Below are 21,275 nucleotides of genomic sequence, written 5' to 3'. Positions count from 1 at the left end.
TGTGGATTTGAGTGTTACTCTGGGTCATTAGGGTTCAAAGAGTAAATACTTCCCTTGTAAACTCTGATGAAAAGTAGAGTAAGATCAGTGGTTCTGCACCCCCTTCTGATGCCAAATATTTTGGGGCTATTCAACAAACATAGAGCAAAGTCCTTCACAAGGGGAGGAGTGGGGAATTCAAAGTTGGGCTCACTCTTGGCGTAAGCCACTCCAAAACAAACAGCCTGTTTTTTGTTTGTTTGTTTGTTTTGTTTTTTTTGTTTTTTTCATCAATGTGGCACCAATGCAATTCAGACTTTCTTAATCCTTCTTCATGTTCCACAATATTACAGACATCTATTCACAGTATGTGAGAATAATGTGAAAATGGAAGGCAGACAGACAGAAACATCAAACCAACACCTTAACAATTAATATTAAATTGACACTTATGTTGGTTACTGTTATTATTTTAGGAATTATTTCTGTTGTCCACTTAGCCAATTTTCTTAAGAGTCTGTTAGTGAATGGCTGGGGAAAATGCAAACACATTTAGGTATAAAATACACATTTAGGTATAAATACATGTTTAGATACAAATGTGTAAAAAAATCTTTAGAAATATTATTGTACAGTATATCCAAGTTAGAAATCCAAAAAGTACATTTATGTAATGTTTCCACTAAACCAGGATATAGCACAGTCCCAGTGCTAAAGTTGTTATACTGCCTGTATTTCTTCACACCCCAGGGCATGAAAGCACTCCAAAGAAACTACATACCTTTCACCTAGTTTGGATTAATGTAAAACCAGTTTAGGATGGTAAAACCTAATTCCACATGAGAGGCACAGACCTACTCCTGGTCCTGTCCCCAAGCTCCGGGTAGGATACAAGGAGAACTCTGTGACAAAGGCTTTCCCTGCAAATTTAGTAATCAGACAATTCAATTACGCCTTAAAACTCACTGGATAAAACAAGGTATCCACTAGACAGATACACTCATCATTGCTTCTCACACATTTTCATTCAGACTTGGCCACTAGCATCTTAGTTGTTTTAGTTTTTTATAGTGCCTGTGTGTGAACCCAGGACCTTGTACAAACTGAGCCATATCCCCAGTCTAACTTTGGATTTTTAACTGTCATTAAGTCTGCTAGTATCATTTTTCTCCCTCTTGCTTCCTGTGAAGAAACTCAATGCTGTCAATTTAAAACTCAGTTCCAAGCTACTCATTTTAGCTGAGAACTAAATGTGACAGGTTGGTTTTGCCTTTTAGCAGACTCGGTATGTCATGGACAGTGCAAGAGAAGAATATCTTCTTAAATATCTATATCATTTGCACCTATAATCTATATCTATCTATACATCTCATGGTCTCACAGAAAATCTGTGAGGGTCCCTGGGCAAACCAGGGGGCCTACAAGGAGAATGTAGCAAGCGTTCCACTCTGGAAGCACGCCACAGATGGAACAGAAACAGGGCGGGGCATGTGAAATGAGGAAATGAGGGACAGGGAGACATTTACATACCTCCCATTTTGTCTGAAAAAATTGTCTTCAAAATCATGAAGTTTCTTTCGAATCATTTTTTTTTCTTCTCTCATTTCCTGAAGATATTCCAAGAGTTCAGGTCTAAGAAGAGAAGTAAATTAAACAAACAAACAAACAAACAAACAATTAAATCAGATGGTTTTACATGTAAATAGCATGTGGTATGATAGGAGTTGTGGAGAAAGAAAACAAAACAATGTAAAAGTCCCCGTGGGTGCTTTCTCTTGAGTGACCCCACTCTGAGAGCAGGTGAGGCTCTAGGGGCTCCTGGGAGATTTTGCTACTTAGGAATTATCAGGTCTTTATGAAGCCCAGGGTGTATTTCTCAGAAAGAGCAAAGTGATGTCTGTACTCAGGGTTAACTGAGCTGAGATGGACAGCACCACAGCGTCATTCAGAGACCTCATGCTTGTTCAGGCAAGATGTCAAAACTTCCTCAAATAATCTGGAATCAAATATATGAGAAAACTCCCTTTTCTCCTCCCTCCTCTCTTCCTTCCTTCACTCATTTCTCTCTCTCTCTCTCTCTCTCTCTCTCTCTCTCTCTCTCTCTCTCTCTCTCTCTCTCTCTCTCTCTCTCTCTCCATCCTCCCCACCTCTCGCCTGTCTCCCTACCCACCACCCTCATGCTCTATAGGTCTTTGCTTACTTAGAATTCACTCTAGCCCAGGCTGGCCTCAAGCTTACTTACCCTTATGCTTTAGTCACTAGGCCTATTTCATTAGTTTAAATCATTATTTTCTCTATACACACATACCCTAGGTAAGTCACTTGTGGCTTTTTGGCTAAACTAACCCTCATGCTGTTACTTGAACTAAACCACTCTAATGCCACTGCCCAACCACATACATTGAAGCAGAGTGGAGGTTTGAAAGGCCTGAGTCCTGGCTGCATTTCGATGGCATTTTGTCATCCATTGGTGAAATAAATCCATCAGCATCATCTTCAAGTTGGTCCAGAAAGCAATGTGCACTGCAGTCTGTTTTCAAAGTGACAGCAAAGTCTGGCTTTGTGGAGCTGTCATCTTCTGACCCCTCCTCTTGTTCCTAGAGACATGAGGCAACCCCAGTAAGACTCTGAGCATATTTTGGAGAACGCTTTCATTATAAGCGTCGTTCAAAAATCACCAAATTAACCAGATTCACATGGTTTCTCCTCTCTTTTATTAAACTGATGGCACTAAGACAAAGTATGGATGGCAAAGCTGGACCAAGCCAGGAGGCACGTCCTACCTCAACTGCTTTCTGTCTTTAATCTCTGCTTGACCCAAAGAAACAGTGTTTCAGTGTTCTTCTCAATTTAAATTACTTTAAAACTTCAGACAAAAGTTGATTTTCAAGCAAACAATTTTAAAGTTTCTTTTTATAAGTAGAAGTAACAGTTCCCACCAATGCCATTTTTATAAAACTTAACTGAGGCAGCATACACCTGGAACTTGGGGAGACACAGTTGGCAGGCAACAACTGTCAGTCTCCCAGGATGAGAGAGAACAGATTCAAAGCTCAGGCAGAGCCTGGACCTGTATATTGCTGCTTCTCAATAAATACCTGGTGAACAGTCCAGCAATTCGGATTTAAAAGAAAGTGGTGAATGAGCATTTTACAAAAGATACCCTGGCAAAAGAGACCCAGGAATGCTACAAATAAGAATGAGGATTTCATTTTCTACAAGTTCTACTAGTGGGCTGGAGAGATGGCTCAGTGGATAAGAACATTGGCTACTCTTCCAGAGGACCCAGGTTCGATTCTTAGTACCCACACATCAGTTCACAAACATCTGTAACCAGTCTCCGGAAACCTTATGCCCTCTTCTACACTTCAAAGACACTGCATACACATGGTGCACAGACATACATTCCAGTAAACACTCATATACATAAAATAAAAATAAATACAATCTCTAAAGTTTTACTAACTGCCTTCCAACGTCTGGAGCGAGTATGAAGCACTATGATACTTTTTTTTTTCAGATGAACCTCATAGAACTATTCTCATCAGCCTTAGAAAATCATGGGAAAAAATGAAATATGAAACATAGGTGTGAAATAAGATCATAAATGGTAGATACTAAGTATAGTCCCAAAATAATGTACAGATCAGATGTGAGCAGTTGGGAAAGCACCAGTGAGAAATTCCCTAGTGTTAGCTCCTTCATAAGCTACTTTTCTTTCTTTTATAGGACTAATGTTATATCTGGATTTTGATAAAGGACAAGATTAACAGATCCATTAAAAGGAAAGGTGACTATCAAAATTTTAGTCATGATGCTAAAATGGTGACATGAACCTGAAGGGAAAAGTCTACAGTAGGCTCTTTGCCTTGAAACAAATTAATGTTATTAGTCACTTAGGTGGTGATATAAAGGGTGTGTTCACCAATGCATCAATCACAGAGTAGATACAGATATTTAGTTTGCTGAAATATGAATCTATATTTAGCTTATTTCATATAGCTTGATAGCAATATAAAAAGCAGTTGGAAGGCCAGGTAATGGTGGCACACACCTTTAATCCCAGAACTCAGAAGGCAGAGACAGGCAAATTTCTGAGTTCGAGGCCAGCCTGGTCTACAAAGTGAGTTCCAGGACAGCCAGGGCTACACAGAGAAGCCCTGTCTCAAAAAACAAACAAACAAACAAACAAACAAACAAACGAAAACTGGATAGATAGCTAATGAGGAATCCATAGAAAAGCATCAAAAGATCACATGATCCCTCAGCACAATGGAAATCACAAATAGGTGGGTCATGGACAGTAGGTCTCAATGAGATGATTATATACCCTAGGTATTTGCAATATCTAGAGACATTTGGGGTTATCACAACTGAAGAGGGGGTAGAAGTAAGTGATGGGTGAAGGCCAGGAAATATCCCACAGCAGTTATCCTGATCCAGTGTCTGCACAGTGAAAGTCTAAAATGGACTGGCCATAGATTGACAGTCACATAGGCAAAGATTTGGAGAATTGAAAGGACCTTTGCCATCAAGTAAAGTAAGGCCTGGCTCTTTGTCTACTCTCCTGGCTAAAGCATAGCTAGGATAAAACTAGCTATGGAGAGCAACAGATAAAATGACCTGTGCATTTACAGCAGGGCCAGTGGCTGGAGAGGAGCCTGAAATCCACATTCCACAAGGAACAGTAGGAGCTTGGAGGAAAGGTTTCTAAGCAAGGAGCATGGTGGGAAGAAACGGCATGTGACTATAAATGTGTGAAGAGCTATAAAGAGAAGAAGCCATATGTGTGTTCCCTAGCCTTCCAGGTGGTAAAGCCAAGTGTGTGTGTGTGTGTGTGTGTGTGTGTGTGTGTGTGTTTGTGTGTGTGTGTAGAATGTAATGAGCTATACCACCTACAAAAATGTTTTCACTAATTATTTTACATTTATCAAACTAACACATTCTAAAATGATATGCTATATAATGAACTGTATTCTACTTTGTTATGCAAGCTGGTTAGGAAACTGCTAAGATGTTAGCTGCTTTGGACACTCAGCTCAGGGGATGTGCAGCCTCACATTCCCACTGCTCTGGAAGTTTGAGTCTTGAGAGGAGAATCCTATTCCACTGTGTTTGGGGGGATTCTAGGGGCTAGAAATTTCTCTGGGCTTCTTTTTGGGTTGAAGGCTTTCAGAACCTTCAGAACTCAAACTAACTCTACTTCATACAAGCTGGTTTCTTCAGAAAAGCTAGTAGAACAAGAATAAGTTTTAAAGAAACTTCTCAGACTTGGTCTTTTTTATCTCCAAACACATGAGATTGTGAATTGTGTTAAAACTACTGTGTTAGCGTATATCAAGAGCACGTTAATAACCCTGTACTATTAGAACAAAACGAACCAAAAGACAGCCGTATTTACAAAAGCAACATAACAATTGCAAAATTACTTGTAATTTTGACCATGATGTGAGCCAGTGGGCAATAAGCCACAGAAAAAAACATCTTCTTAAAAAAAAATTGCTAAAGAATAAGAATAGGTAGGATGTCCTCAGCTAAGAAAAGCGTCGTAGGACATCTATCATTCATTTAATGAGGCAATTATTAAGTGTCACATCTTGCATGTATTCAAGAGAATGCTTTTTACCTGGTAATAAGTCCATTATATGCCGCTGAGAGAAGATGCTAATTTTCATATACAAACTACCCAAATTTCTTCAATTATCAACATTCAGTTCATCCGTAAAACTACCAGATGGACAAAGCCTGTTGCTTTTCATGGATATCAAAGCATATTGTAAGAAAATAGCTGTAATTTTAAAAAATATAATATAGCACACTAGCCCTGATGTTCCAGTACTGCATTCATAATTCAGATTCTATTTAGTAACGTGATTATCAAGCACAGTCTGACTAATACATCAAAATTGGGTATTGTAGTGTGGTTTACCTTACCTCAGGCAAGAGAATGAAGCTTTCAATTGGTCACCCACAATAGGTTTTTCTGAGATAATCATTCCTAACTATAGGGACTAAATGACCAATATCAGCTTAGAATGTCTCAGAAATGTGACAGGTGGGGACTATTAAAACTTTCTTCTACTTTGGGTTTAACTTTTCTCTTTGGTTCCATATAACTCCCAAAAAGTAATCATGATTTAAAACAAAACAAAACAAAAATAAGGTAAGGTGAGAAACAACAACAACAACAAAAAAGTCTCTGCAATCAAAGGGAAAGCAAAGCAGAAGAAACCAACGAAGGAGAATGAAAGGGAATCGGTGAGGCTATAAAAAGATGCATAGGATGTCACCAGTCACAGCTGGCTCTAGTGGCTACTGACTTGTAGAAAGACTACTAGAACTGCTACCCAAGGACTGGCACTCAGGGTGACAAGGGGGTTAGTGGAGGTAGTGTTAGCACCAAGCTCTTCACCTTTATCTCCTTGAAGAAGGAAGCAGTTTCACCCTCGATAATCGGCTGCAGCGAAGGGCTTCTCCGTTTGCTGGAGGGGGAACCCTGTGGCAAGCATTAACAAATAGGTTATTTTATGTACCACTTTTCTTTGCCTTAGAGCTCTTGGTCTCTTTGACCAATACTCACTACTGTATCTTAACTACATTTTATAATCATTTCCCACAAAAAGCTCCCAAGAAAACCTAACACAGTCAAAATTCTTTTTCTCTTCAAAGTCCACACCTACAAATCAGAGGACAGAGAAAGAAAGCACAAGCATTTCTTTTTAACCAGAGCTTTTTAACCAAGCTTTCAGGAATCCCCTAAGGAAAGCACTGATTTCCCACACCCTAGGCCCAGCATCTATACCTAACTGTGATGATCGAAAGAAAGTAGCTCAAGGTCAAACAAATACGTAAAAGTTAATGAGCTTTTCTGTTCTACCATCACCCTATTTAGGAACTCTTGAGTACTCCTAACTGATGGAAGACAAGTACATTAACTCATTGTACTTATTAGTCTGTTCTGCAGGAAATTTGCAGAAGAGGAACATTCTTTAATTACACCTGCCTAGAGTCTCTGGATTGTCTCTCATTCATAAAAATAAGTCCACTATTAAAGAAGTATGAAAGATGAGGGAGCATACTCTAGGCCTGGCAATGAAGAAATGAATCGTAAGATTTAGTGAAGTGCTAGATAAGAGCAGCAGCTAAAAAGAGTAAATGCCCTAGGAGTGATATCAAATCAAGGTTGTGACAGAGGATGAGGGAGCTAAATCAGGCAATGCTTCTCTTAGAGATGAACAGGCACTAACATCCTATAACTATATCTAGTCCAGGGAGGACATTCTTTGGCTGTAGGTAAAAGTCTGTCAGTGTTAAAATATTGCCCCTCAAGCAGAGACAAACTGTTATTCCTTTTGACAAGATGGAATCCAGATGCTAACAGCAGTTATATCCCAGCATGTGGGTCATAGCTAGGCAGCTTTCCAACCACTAGCCTCCCCAACTGCTTGCCATTTTATCTCCACTCCTATAGCCTCCAAAGTAAGGGTCTTCTCACTTACAGTGTCCTCCTTGGATCAACTTCTTAGGGAGCAGTCTTAGGGAGTGGTGAGAGACTGTAAACAGACAGCACCAGAGAGGCACTCTTTGGAAAGAAGTGCCTAGAGAAAAATCCATCCCTACACCTTGAGCTCTTTTAAGGAATGGGTTTAGATATTGGCCCTGTGTGTGCCAAAGGAACGTATATCTATCTGATCAAGTCATTCCTAAAGCCGTGGGGCATGGATATGAATGGCTGGTACAACTACCACAGCCTGATCTTTGATGAGAATGCAGGTTAGGATCCTATTAGCATAGGAGGGGCTCCTCCCATAGAAAGAGAAGGTATACTCACAATGATGAGCATGGTACTTGGTTAAGGCCCTGTGCTGGTGAGTTTTTGTCAACTTGACACAATTTAGAGTCACCTAAGAGGAGGGAGCCTCATTTGAGAAAATGCCTGGAGCATATCTGTGAGGCATTTTCTTGATTGATGTGGAAGAGCCTAGCCCATTGTGGGAAGTGCTACCCTTGGGCAACTAGCTCTGGGTTGTATAAGAAAGCAGGATAAGAAAGTCATGGAAAATATGCCAAAAAGCAATGTTCCACCATGCCTTCTGTACCAATTCCTACTTCTAGGTTCTTCCCTTGAGTCCCTTGCCCAACTTCTCTTCAAGACATAGTATAAACTATGAGCTGGAAAAAAACAAAAAACAAAAACAAAAAAAACCCTCTCTTGCCTGAGTTGCTTTTCTGGTCATGTGTATATCATGGCAGGAATTGAAACCTAACAAGGACAAGTAAGTGCATGTAGCATAAGCAGAGGCTGCCAACAGAAAGGGAAGAATGTTCTCACAATGATGGGGACGGTGCTGGCCCGGGATAGGATCTGTTTGACTAGACGGTACCGATCATACAGCGGCTTCATAATCTGACGCTCAGTCTTTGTCACCTGAAAAGCAAGGACAGGACAAGTGAGAATGTTCCCAGATCATGCTGTCCCTTGTCCCCAGCATGCTCTGGGCTTTTGTGGTCCAAGAGAATATACAGAGATGATACAATTTACAAAACATATTTAAACTGATAATAATATTTAGTTAATTACTAAAAATCCTGCAGATCTCCACTGCAGATCAGGAGAAATCACTCTACTAGTATACTTTCTTCTAGACCTGAATAATGTCCTATGTCCTCAGCCCACTATGGTAATTCTAAAACTGCTATTTAAAACTAAGGGGGTGGGTGGGAGTAGTGATGGCTCATTGGTTTAAAACACCTACTGTATTTCTAGAGGATCTGGGCACAATTCCTAGCATTCATATAGTAGCTCATATTCTCCTATAACCAGTTATAGGGGATCCAATGCCCTCTTTCGGCTTCTATGGACTCCAGGTATGCACACAGTATACAAACATACATACAGACAAAATACCCATACACATAAAAATAAGGAAATGAAATTTAAAACAATCTTCTACCCAAAAAACAAGCAAAAAATTCTTCAATGTATGAGGACTCAGCAGGTAAAGTTGCTTATTTGCCAAGCCTGATGGCCTGAGCTTGCTACCCAAACCCTATATGGTAGAAAGGAGGGATTTGACTCCCATGATTTGTACTCAAGGTTCAAAGTCTCCAAATGGTTCATTATCTGGGGAAGGGAGGCCGGAAAGGATGAGGCAACATTTCTATCATAATTATGCTTATTACATGGTTCTGTAATCAACATTTTTGGATAAATTTCTTCCACATGAAACTGTTTGCTCTTATGATTCTGGCAGATAGAGAGTAATCAAGGAACATTTGTTACTGGAATCCATTGGATGATTCAACCTCATTATCCTCGTCTGGCACACTGCTCAAAATCTCTAAGCCGGAAGGAATCCAGTTTAGTTTCCTTGTACTGGATTTGAAACCCTTTGTCATTCATGACGTCTCTCCTCCCCATGGTACTTCAAGCTCCAGAGATAGACTAGGTCATCTCATTGCTAGTTCTGTACAATGCCCTCTGCCCTGAAGAGGCTTTCTCTCATCTTTGGAAGTGGCAGATTAGAAGCCAACTCAGCACAACTCTTTTTTCCTTGTGCTCCAATTTGAAAGTGATCCTGTTCTCCACATCATCGCCTGTACTAGCTAGTTTTGTGTCAGTTTGATACAAACTACAGTCATTTGGAAAAGAGAACCACAGTTGAGAAAATGCCCCCATCAGATTGGTCTGTGGGCAAGCCTGTGGTGCATTTTCTTGATGATTAATGTGGCCAGGTGTGAGGGTATGAAAGAAAATGGCCCATATATGCTCATAGTGAGTGGTACTATTAGGAAGTATAGCCTTATTGGAATAGGTGTGGCCGTGTTGGAGAAAGTGTCACTGGAGGTGGACTTTGAGGTCTCAGATGCTCAAGCCAGGTCTATTGTGGCATTCTTTACCTGCTGCCTCTGGATCCAGATGTAGAACTCTTAGCTATCTTGCCAGCACCATGTCTGCAAGCATGATGCAATACATCCTGCCATGACAATAATGGGCTAAACCTCTGAATTGTAAGTCAGTCCCAACTAAAATGTTTTCCTTTATAAGAGTTGCCACGGTCATGGTGTCTCCTTACAGAAATAAAACCCTAACTAATACAGAGGACCAACTTCTGGTGGGTAACATTATCCTTGGGCTAGTGGTCCCTGGTGCTATAAGAAACTAGGCTAAGTAATTCATGATGAGCAAGTCAGTAAACAGCATTTCTCTCCTGCCTCCAGGTTCCTGCTCTGCTTCCCGTCATAATGCACTATAAGCTATAAAATGAAATAAACAACCCCCCCCAAGTTGTTTTTGGTCCTGGTATTTATCTCAACAACAGAAAGGCTAACTAAGACAGCACATCCTGTGTTTGTAATTGGAAATATTTTTACATTGTATCATAAATGTTCACACATGTATCTTCTAATTTACAATATAACCTGTTGAACTCAGGGGCTTATATTTTCATGTCCTGAGTATCTCATCCAATGGAAACATTCTATACATAGTTGCAATGTTAGTGAATGAATATTTCATACCTATCTAGGTATGCCCAACAGATAGGTATGCATGTATTTCCTTTGGCTACCTCAGTGCACAATAAGGTAAAGTATCATTTTAGACTTGGTTGCTGGGCTTCTGCTTACCATCACCATGCCATGAATGAGAAAGCAAGAGTTTCTCAGGTAGGGAATGGTGTAAGATATGCGGCTTGACCATTTCTCTCAGAGTTTTGGGAAGATTCGCCTTCAAAGACAGTTCTAGATTATGTAAATATGTTGCCCTGTGTGGCTTTTGCATCTGCCTTTCTTAACATGATCAACAGTCAATCACGTTGGGTATCTTTTACAAGCTAACAGGGTACTACTTCCTGCTGTTAGCAACAATAACGATCTTTTCATTTGTCTTCATTACTTAGGTTTGAAGAGTTGCTGAAATTCTTCTGCTTCTAGGATGTGTCACATGAAGTGGAATTCTAAAATTGCTCACTTCATTTGCAATTGGTTACTTCATTAAAAATGGCTGTTGGGACAGCAAGGTGACTCAGAAGTCATTTCACATGAAATAAAAGGTAATGTTATTACTACCACACTCTTATCATAAATAGCTAACATGCCAGTTCTTATTGCTGGTAAGGGCATTCTGACGAGCCATTTGGCACATGAGTGAATTTATGGCTCATTCATCACACTCCTAAACATGTATATACCAAACAAACAAACCATCAGAATTCTCTGTGTGTCACTTGCTGATGGTAAGCTGAAGAAGTTAGTTTAGAAAGCAGTTGATTCATAATTGCTTGAAAATTACATTCAGCCAAACGTGTATATACTATCTCTTCAAAATCCTTTCTCTACTCTTTCAAAACTTTAGTTTAAATTTAGTTGGTAGTACTAAATGCTTTGGAGTGTGTGGAAACAGAGTTCTTTTTCATGTGGCTTTTTTTTTAAATGCAAAGCATACAATATTAGCCAATGTGGTGGTATATGCCTTTAAATTCCAGAACTCAGGAGGCAGAGGCAGGTAGATTTCTGTGAGTTCAAGGTCAGTCCGGTCAACATAGCAATATCCTGGGTTTCATAGTGAGACTGTGTCTAAAAACAAAACAAAACAAACAAACAAACAAAACACCATAAGCATGAGACAGGAAGATCAGGGATACAGCAGCATCTCTATTGTGGTCTTCGGTATGACACAGAGACACTCTACTGTCACTTACTACCCTGCTTTTGATTACTCAAAATAAAATAGATACTATTTTAAAACTCAAGAAGGGAGCACTATCCAAAAGTTACTCATATTTAGCTAGAGGCAAATCCTGGGTAGAAATCATAAAGCCCAGATTAGACAGCCCCATGTGTCTGCCTTTATGTTGTTAGGGTTTTTCTCTTAGCCTACAGCAAAACTTTTCTAAAGTTTGGTTGATGTTACCTGGATGTAAAGGAAAGCCAAAAGCAGTGACATATTTACTTTGATGATAAAGACAAAATAAAAGCCATAGACTCCGAGTGCTAGACATTAGGGACTAAAGCACTGAGAGAGCTTAGATGAGAAGTGGATGGACCGTTTCCCAGCCTATGTTTCTTACTATTCACAAAGATGTCAGACCTGAATGAAGCTGGACCGAGCAGTGTGATGATAGGTTAACTGCGGCACTCTGGGCCCATTAATTTAGGAAATAGCAACTCTTTTATAAGTTAAGAATAGAAGCATGTTTTTGTAAAGATCAGAAAATCCAAGACAACAGCTAACCAGAGGATAGAGTTTATAAATGGATATGTAATTTATATGTTAACTTGGCTATACTCAATGCTGTGTTTGTCAACATGGTTTTGAAACACGGAACTAAAATATACCAGCATGGGAAAGAAGTAAGAAGCCAGGTCAAGCAACCTATTCTCTCCCATGCATGAATGGTGATATGTTATGAATGGTGATATGAGGCCTTCAACTATTTGCTATATTTTCCTGTAACATCATCTTTAAAGACTTTAATACTCTTTAATAATAACTTTCAGAGAATGGTGAGCCCACTTGTTTTTGTATGCCACACATACCCATTGTTTGCTCAATTAAAGCAAACAGCTTGGCTGAGAACTGTGTAGCACATGACTGTTTAGCTATGGTCATGATGGCCAATGGCCTGTTAAATTAGAATCTTCAGACTTAGAAAAGCTCATGAGTTCTGCACATATACTTCATGAGATAAAGGGACTTGGAGTGACAGTCTAGCATTGGAAATATATGGATTTTTATTTTGTCTAATAGTTTTTATGGTTTGGGGTTAATTATAGTATAGATCTAAATAAATAAAAGTTTAGTTTGATTTTCAGACTGGTCATTTATGAAGGAATGTTTGTTTTTTTTCTGAGGAGGTTAGAGCATTGTGTCTTAGAGAGAGGCAGAAAGACCTGCAATGGGCAACAAATGACACTAATATTTGTTTCTCAATTTGTTCTCTACCCTGTGAGATGCTTAAATCTCGATCTGTCTGAGAGGGAATGAGGGAAGACAAAGGGATAATGCGTTATATCCTTAGTGACACACAGGTAAGAGGAGCATACCCTTTGCCCCACTGTAATCATCTTTTGTCAAGCAGGCTGGAGGAAGAGCATGTGATTGTAGTGGCAGTGAGACCTGTCATTTACTGGGCAGCTCAAAGCTGCTATTTACTTCCTCTGTTTTGAGCTTACACATCACTACATGTCTGAGTGTCTCTGTCTGTCTCTAATTTCCTTTTACTGCCATGACAACCCATAACAGATATCCAGATATCTATCAACCAAGTACCAAGAGTTCAGGTGGTATCTTAGCAGCCCCAGGTCTGTCTAGCTGAGTTCCTATAATCCTGAGACACACAGTGTCTGCATCATGGAGCAAAGTACACACACACACACACACACACGTATGTATGTATGTATATATATATATATATATATATATCTTTCCAATTTAAAGACACACACACAAAACAAAAGCAAAAAATAAAAACACAGCCACAAACCCCAAACCTCCATCACATGACCCAGTAAATCAGCAGTGAAGTTTGATCACTTGGAATGTAGCTGAGTGTTCTTTCGGGTGGGAGATACAGTCCAGGAAGCCCTGGAAGGAGTCTGTCAATATTCCAACTAGAATCCATGGGAAGGGGAGAACTATGAACTGTGCAAAGGGAGAAACAGGGTCATCCTGGTGGCCTCACATGAGGTCTGCACTTAGAATTCTAAGCTTCTGTGGCAAAGGGACTCTTCTCTGTTCTAACAGCTCAGCTCTGCCTCTCCCAAACTCGAATCCTGCAGTACAGAAGGACAACATTTCACAATCTTTGAACTCTGGAGCACTTACTATTTGGTTCAGTGCCTTTAAAAAAAATCTGAAACAAAACTTGGCTGACACATGAACATTATCCCAGACTTCTAGTACTTTTCCACTGCAGGAACAGTCCAGCAAAATAAATCCACACCAGGGGCAGAATTTTTCAAAGAAAAAAACATTGAGGACTAGAGGATGTCTTCTGTGGATATTCCCTGTGCTTACACTCTATGACAGGGTTTGTGCCAGCCACTGAGGCTTGGATTTACTATTAGGTAAACAATACCCAGAATCCTCACCTACCCCAAACCCATGATTGGAATGATATTTTGTGGTAGAGCCTTTGCCTAGCCCTCTGAAGAACCCAGTGTCATAAACAAGACACCCAGTGTCTTGTTTAAAAGGAGTTTTATATCTCATTCTGGAAGTTTCTACATTGAAGAAAATATCCTTTACAAGAAAGGATTAAATTCAACCCATTAATTCGTTAAACGAATAGTTACAACACAGTGGAACAGCCCTGTATTTGGGGGCTTTATAAAAATCAATGAATCTATATTAAATTTCATGCTTCCTTATATCTGCCTGCAGTAATTGCTCTTGTTGTGACATTTTTTTCTTGTCAACTATCTGAATAGGAGACGATGAAGTGTAATAGGCAGCAAGGATGGTTAAGTTCCTCAAAGAAGAGAGCAGAAGGAATCCTGTCTTACTACGAGTTTCCCTAAAGCTGTCAAGACACCCCCAACATGTGCTTGTTAAATACAAAACCACCTCAGGTGCTTACTAGTTTGATAAGAAGGCATAGCTCCATTTTGCACTTCATCATGTAGGTTCTACACACCCCGCTAGAAATTCTTTACAATGCTGGCTATGTTCTGAAGCACAGAGTGACTGTTTTATAGTCCATCATTCAAGCTTATAGAATATGTCGTTTATAATATGCCAGTGGAAGCATACAGTCAGCAACAGCTTATGGGGACTAACTTGGGCAGGAGGTCTCCTTCTTTTTATGAAAATTTTATGAACTCTATACAAGATCTCCCCTCTCTTTATCTCTCTTCTCTTTTGTTCTTCCTTCTCTCTCTCTCTCTCTTTCCTTCCTTCCTTCCTTCCTTCCTTCCTTCCTTCCTTCCTTCCTTCCTTCCTTCCTCCCTCCCTCCCTCCCTCCCTCCCTTTCTCCCTTCTCTTCTTTACTTATTTTATTTATATGAGTACACTATTGCTGTCTTCAGTCACACCAGAAGAGATCCCATTACAGATGGTTGTGAGCCACCATGTGGTTACTTGGAATTGAATTCAGGACCTTTGGAAGAGCAGTCAGTGCTCTTAACCACTGAGCCATCTCTCCAGCCCCCTCTCTTCTCTTTTAGTAGGACACTAGCAACTTAAGTTTAGTTGTAGACTAACTTTTGTTGGAACTCAGTTATGTTCAAGGTCTATTGACCATGCCTTCAAAAACACTTAGAAATGGTGTGAATATGCATTAAGCTTCCTTTCTTGTACTAGAGAACAGAGCATGTTTTAGGGTCACTGGATGAAACTAAATTGTAGAACCTTTCCAAAACCAGACAACTAACTCCAATGAGACAGTTTGGTGCATCACATACCGGCCGCCCATGGATACTTTCATAGTATAGCAGGGCTTTCTGCAGAGCCACTTTCTCATTAGCAATCTGGTCCTTGGTCATATCCTGTGTAAACATAGTGGTAAGAAAGGAAACATCAGGAAAACATCTGTGCCCATCCCAACTTTTTTATGTTGTCAAGCTCATCTAAAGGAAGGGTTAAAATGCGCTATTCAAAGATCACACAGATATGAGAGCTCTTGACCTCCCACCAGAGGCACAGAGTGCAGATGACCATTGTAATAAGCTACCTGGAACACCCCCGTGGCAGGGAAGGCACACTGAAGATATGGGTTGAGCTTAATGGACCCAGAAATACTGCAGTTACAGGCTACATACTCCTAAAGGTTTGCCTGTCATCCTCTACTCAGAGAGTCAAGCCATCTATTAATCTCAGTAAGTTCATTTTACAGTAGAATCAACAGAACGATTTGCTTTCAGTCAGTAGTCAGAAACCAGAGTACCCACAGACAAAACACTGCAGCTTTTGTTTGCCCTTCTACATGTGTGGGAAGCTTTAAAAGATGTCATTGTGCTTGTAAGGATTCATGTTCCTTGTCCCCTTTCCCCTTTCCACTGGGCTTAGTGTAATGCCAGGAGACAGCAGTGAAGAGTGTCTCCTGCCTGGAAAACAAGTGTGGCAAAGCTATCAACACCAGTCTGCATGGCCGGTGCTTTTACTGTGTTGACCTCGCTGAGGGCAACTCCCTCAGGCTCTCTAACAGCATCCCACCTTAATGTCCTCGGGACGGCTGGACTCCACTCGTTTCTCTTGGAGTTTTCTTAGTATCCCTTCCAGTGTAGCTTCAACACTGGGCCTGATGGCTTTATCCAGCAGTTCTTGCTTCTTCTCATCTTCTTTTTCTAGCTGGGAACCAAAACTCTTGGGGAGTGTGTTACTTCGTTGCCGTGTCCTGGGGGTGAGGTCCTCTTCAGAGATCTTCAGTTTTGATTCTAGGCAATTAGATTTGTAAACATAGATACATGAGACTGAGGTATGCTGAACCCAGATTTCTTTGTCATGTCAATAACTGCTTAACCATGTCTTTTTTTTTCCAGAGAGAATTGAATTATAGTGTAAGTGGAAATCCCTGGATTATTACATAAACCAAACTGTAATGGACTGTTTCTAGATCTTCAGAAATATTTCTCAAACTCTAAAAATTCCTAGAAAAGTGTTGGTTTTGGCACCTGACTTTTGGTCCCCTTGGCTTGGGATCTGATGTCGGAAGTGGGCTGAAGAATTTCAAAGTCATATAGATGTGCATATAGTACATATAGATGTGCTGATCTAAAATCAGACACTGACCTCTGCTTTTTATTCAATCTACTGCATAACCCATTTTCATTTAGTTGTTTCTGTGACTATCCCTAAACACAGAAAGCTATTCAAGGGGAAGGGGCCTAGACCTTTCAGCTTTGTCTCTGATGAAATGCCTTCTAACACTCCAGCAAGGACAACTTTAGAATAAACATGTAGAAGAAGTACTAATGTGAAGCCATTTTTCTAGGAGTGTGCAGAAATAAAGCCATGTTGAGGAATTCATATCATATCTTGTCTGGTTGTCTTATGACATGAGACCCTCCAAATTCTTAGGATGATGTTTCAAAAAGAACTAGGTGACCTGGGAAGTATCCCCAGGCCTGGGAAGCACTGATGGTGACATTCTGGTGAACCTCAGCAGATTTGGCTCCTGGTTTATTGTACACATACTATGCCAGTATGTTCACAACTTCACTTACCTTTCAGCTGTTTCCGGAATTTGGCCAAGTCATTTGTCCATTTCAGAACCTCTGGATTAGCTGCCTTGTCACTGTGGGAGGGCTGGGAAAAGAAAGTCTACAGTAAATATTTTTTAAAATGGTTTATTTAACTTTATTTTATGTGCATTGATGTGAGGGTATCAGATCCCTCGGAAATGGAGTTAGAGACAGCTGTAAGCTGTCATGAGGGTACTAGGAATCGAACCTGGGTCCTTTGGAAGAACAGATGATGCTCTTAACCACTGGGCCATCTCTCCAGCCCCCTAGAATAAATATTTTACTGTTTACTTCTGATACTCAAGCCAATTTCCTTAAGGGCAAAATACTGGATTTTTATGATCATGGACTTCAGTGGGGTCCACATCCCCTCTTCTATTATTTCTATATTTCAGCTAATAAAGCAGTAAGTGGAAGAGTTTATGGCTTATATTGTAGCCACCATGAAAAATGCCCTCTTGCCACCGGCTTGGGAAACTAAGACACAGCCAACAATGGAAGGAGCCCAGCATGGAGGAAACTGAAGAAGATAATCTTGAATCAAATTTCAGCCCAACAATAAAATGCCCTTCTTTAATCAGCTTCTGGTATCCTCTGCCTCAATGGTTCTCAACTTTCCTAATGCTGTGACCCTTAATACAGTTTCTCATGTTATAGTGACCTCTCAATCATAAAATTATTTTGGTGTTATATTATAGCTATAATTTTGCTACTGTTATGAAATGTAATATAAATATCAGATATGTAGTATATCTGTTATAAGACCCACAGGTATATTGGGGTGAGGCAATCCTGCGGAGAACTCACTCTGTACTTCCTCTCTTCTTCAAACCTGTCCTCGAACTTCCGGATCTTCTTTTTAAGGGTCTGGATCCTTCTGGTGAGCTGCACTGGTGTCAGGTCCTCTTGCTCGTCATCGTAGGACCCCAGGGAGGAGCTTCGCCGCCTGCAAAGAGCATGGCCTGGGTTAGCTGCCCCATGAATGACCAATAACTATGGGAACTATGGGGAGGTCCTTCAGGCTACAAGAGTATATGGCCCAGAGGAGTGAAAACATCCCCTCCCCTTTGATAAAAACCAAGTGATGGGTGCATTTTCTGGGTGTATCTAAGTTCTGTATATGCTACCTATTAAATAAGTCAGTGTTTCTCTCACTCCCACTTATGTTATCAAAACAATCTGAGATGGACTCCAAGCCTAAATGTTAAGTTTGACAAATCTTTAGAAAGGAGGCGCTAACTGGAATTCAAAATGAGATTTACAGTTGGGCTGCATCTCAAGTGGAAACTGCAACATAGCCTGCATACTTCAGGTGTGGCTCCCCACAAGTCCCCAACTTAATTTTTTACTGATTGGCCTCGCCATCAGTGCCATTCTGTGTGTTCTGATGCTATGTGGCTATTTCAGTTGCTTATCAGTAACACAGAACGTACCTCATGAAAGAATGGGAATTGGGGGGAGAAGGAGGCACTTCTGTATCATCCAGGTACTGCCTGCTCTGTCCATAGGCATAGAACCTGGGGGACAGCATGGGGTCGCTGTCTTCATCCAGAAACTGGTGAATCAGGCGCCCAGCCTGTGGGGAGAGGCGGGCTTCGTCAGAGTCTGCGTTCTCTGGCTGCCAGCAAGGAATGGGTTCTGGAAAATAGACGTGGTTTAAGAGGTTAACACTGTTCTCGAAAGCATCATCACCCTGATTTCCTGACTCTTTTAGGTCACTGCCCATTGGGTGATTTCTTACTTCATATCTACCATCCAGAGTAGACACTATGTCTAACTGAAATCACCACTGTATCTCATGGTCACCACCTGACTTTATCTCTACTCTCACTTGCTTTCAGACCAGAATTTGCTAGGGCTGCCCCAGAAATACCCTGGATGGTACATATTCAATTGTGTATAATTCCAATTTCCCCAATAGAGAAGTAAGTGGTAGAATTCTTTCCAAGCAGGAGAACCACTTGAAGAGTCATGATGTTTTGGGGAAAGGGTGCATGCACACAGCACCATGACTAGCCTGACAACTAAGGAGCCATGCTGGACTTGTGAGATTCTATTTATCAAGGGTGTACAGTCTCTGTGTGGGTAAAGTAAGACTTCTTCTTGGGCCTCTGCCTAGTGTGCCAGATTAGCATATTTCTTCCTGTGCCTTTCTGCCTTGTATACAGGACTAGCTTGCTTCTGACTGCGCTCTCTGCCTAGTACACAGGATTAGCAAGCTTCTGACTGTGCTCTCTGCCTAGTACACAGGATTAGCGTGCTTCTGACTGCGCTCTCTGCCTAGTACACAGGATTAGCGTGCTTCTGACTGGGCTTTACACTTGTAATTTCAGAAGCTGCCCAAGAGCAGGTGGAGGGAACACACATAAATTATTAAGAGAGGAAAAAGAGCCTTATAGATGCCAAACCCATACAAATTATTTTTAGGTAATTAGTCAGAGGGAAAAAAAGAACAAAATTCTGACCTTTTATTTGACAAGGCAAGAAGGTGGTATTTATTTCTATTTATCACAAGCCACACTGCAAAATATTCCTTTCCTTAGTTGGAAAATAACAAGAATTGGGCTGGTAAAATGGCTCAGTGGGTAAAGGCCCTTGTCACCAAGTCTGATGACCCGAACTTGATGCCTGAAACTCACATGTTGGAAGAAGAGAACCAGTTCCTCAGCTCATTCTCTCAACTCTGTAAGTTCATTGTGCCCCCGCCCCCAGCAAAACAAATAAATACTAAGAAAAGCTTTACAACTATATCTGAAAGATTTCAAAGTGGATCTCAGATGGCACACTGTTTTCCATGTAATGCAGTACTCTGCATTGAAGTCTTTGAGCGCACTTGCCATTTAGTGATTTCCATAGGTCTAGTACTTGCTCCACGTTTAGATTCTGCGATTCTTAAAGTCTGAGTCATAGAACTCCTTCATATTGCTCCCTCAATATGAAGCTTGAAACTGTATGCAGCTATATGCAATACATGTGCTTAAGCTTTTTATCAAGAAAGACCAGGTTATAACCCTAGAATGTCAGAGGCAGGTTAACAGCTTTTAAGACCTCACACCCTTGGTATATACCTTAGAATATGCTTAGAGTAACCCAGGGAAACTAGGAACAAGTAGCAACACACAAATCCTTAACCCACCCCACATATGGTATACTTAAATGAAGGTCCAGATATAACTTAACTGACAGGTAGGCCAACAAACATGTACACATATGTATATCCACATGCACACATACCAGTGTGCACACACAAAAGCATGCACGCATTTAAAAGCTGCCCAAATGATTCGAGTGCCCACTTGATGGTCAGCTTTGAGAACTACTAATCCCAGGTTGCTGAGAGATAAGGCCACTGAGATGTAAGGAAGTTAAGAACAAGCACCAGTCAGTGAGAGAAGAGAGGGTCTGCTCTCGGGCCTTTTAACTTCTAAGTAAGTGTTTTGCGTTAGAAAGTGCCAGGGCTACAAAATCAGTGGTGACTACCTGAAGCTTGGAGAAACTTCACAGCACAATAGGAAGGTAAACATGTTCATTTGAAACATTAAATAATAAAGAACAAGGTTTACAGAGTTTAAAGGAACTCAAGTTAGCTGGGAATGGGAACGTAGATAAATATTCTGAAAATAAAAATGTTCAAGGAAGAAAGGTCTCATTTATTGAGGCTGAAAACATGAGGCAATGCACGTGGCTAAGCCTGGAGACAAACATCTCATGCTTTGGACTAACGGTATTGGTCCCTATGTGCTAAGTAGCAGCTTACAGGTCTGAGCAGCTATGTTCTGCCAACTTTTATGTTGAATGAAAAGCACCAGGAAGGGAGGGAGGCAGGAGAAAGGAGTCTCTGGGAGAATGTAAGCTTTAGTGTTACTTTGCAGAAAATGAGGTTGTCAGACTGACTAGATCACATCTTCTATTTCCTAAGACAAAAACCAACTCAACCAGACAGGAAAGAGTTAAGATGGCCTAAGCAGCCATGCTGCTGGCCCTGGCCTCTCTGCAGATGAGCGAACAACTAAGGGGCAGGACCCAAAGATTTGACAAAACAAAGTATGATGTTGATACTAGCACAAGGGCATGCTAGTCAGCTTGAGATTTCTATTCGTCAGGGAAAAAGA

The 21,275-nt window shown here is 40.7% G+C and overlaps 1 protein-coding gene across 3 annotated transcripts in view; it reads right to left on the bottom strand.

Moving 5' to 3' along the window:
- Fam13a (family with sequence similarity 13 member A) overlaps nt 1-21,275 on the bottom strand; it is a 90,226-nt gene that overhangs the window by 6,225 nt on the left and 62,726 nt on the right. For all 3 annotated transcript variants that reach the window (XM_029478400.2, XM_029478401.2, XM_021164985.3), the window contains exons 9-17: nt 18,597-18,801; nt 17,971-18,109; nt 17,146-17,227; nt 16,136-16,356; nt 15,385-15,468; nt 8,312-8,407; nt 6,392-6,475; nt 2,380-2,576; nt 1,510-1,611 (exon numbers count right to left, since the gene is read on the bottom strand). In XM_029478400.2, the coding sequence (XP_029334260.1) occupies nt 1,510-1,611; nt 2,380-2,576; nt 6,392-6,475; nt 8,312-8,407; nt 15,385-15,468; nt 16,136-16,356; nt 17,146-17,227; nt 17,971-18,109; nt 18,597-18,801 (1,210 nt within the window). The remainder of the gene's footprint in view (nt 1-1,509; nt 1,612-2,379; nt 2,577-6,391; nt 6,476-8,311; nt 8,408-15,384; nt 15,469-16,135; nt 16,357-17,145; nt 17,228-17,970; nt 18,110-18,596; nt 18,802-21,275) is intronic.

Source organism: Mus caroli, unplaced genomic scaffold, assembly GCF_978045245.1.
Source record: "Mus caroli unplaced genomic scaffold, Mus_caroli_1 scaffold_7, whole genome shotgun sequence".
Lineage (NCBI taxonomy): Eukaryota > Metazoa > Chordata > Mammalia > Rodentia > Muridae > Mus > Mus caroli.
This window is presented reverse-complemented; position numbering and strand designations above follow the sequence as displayed.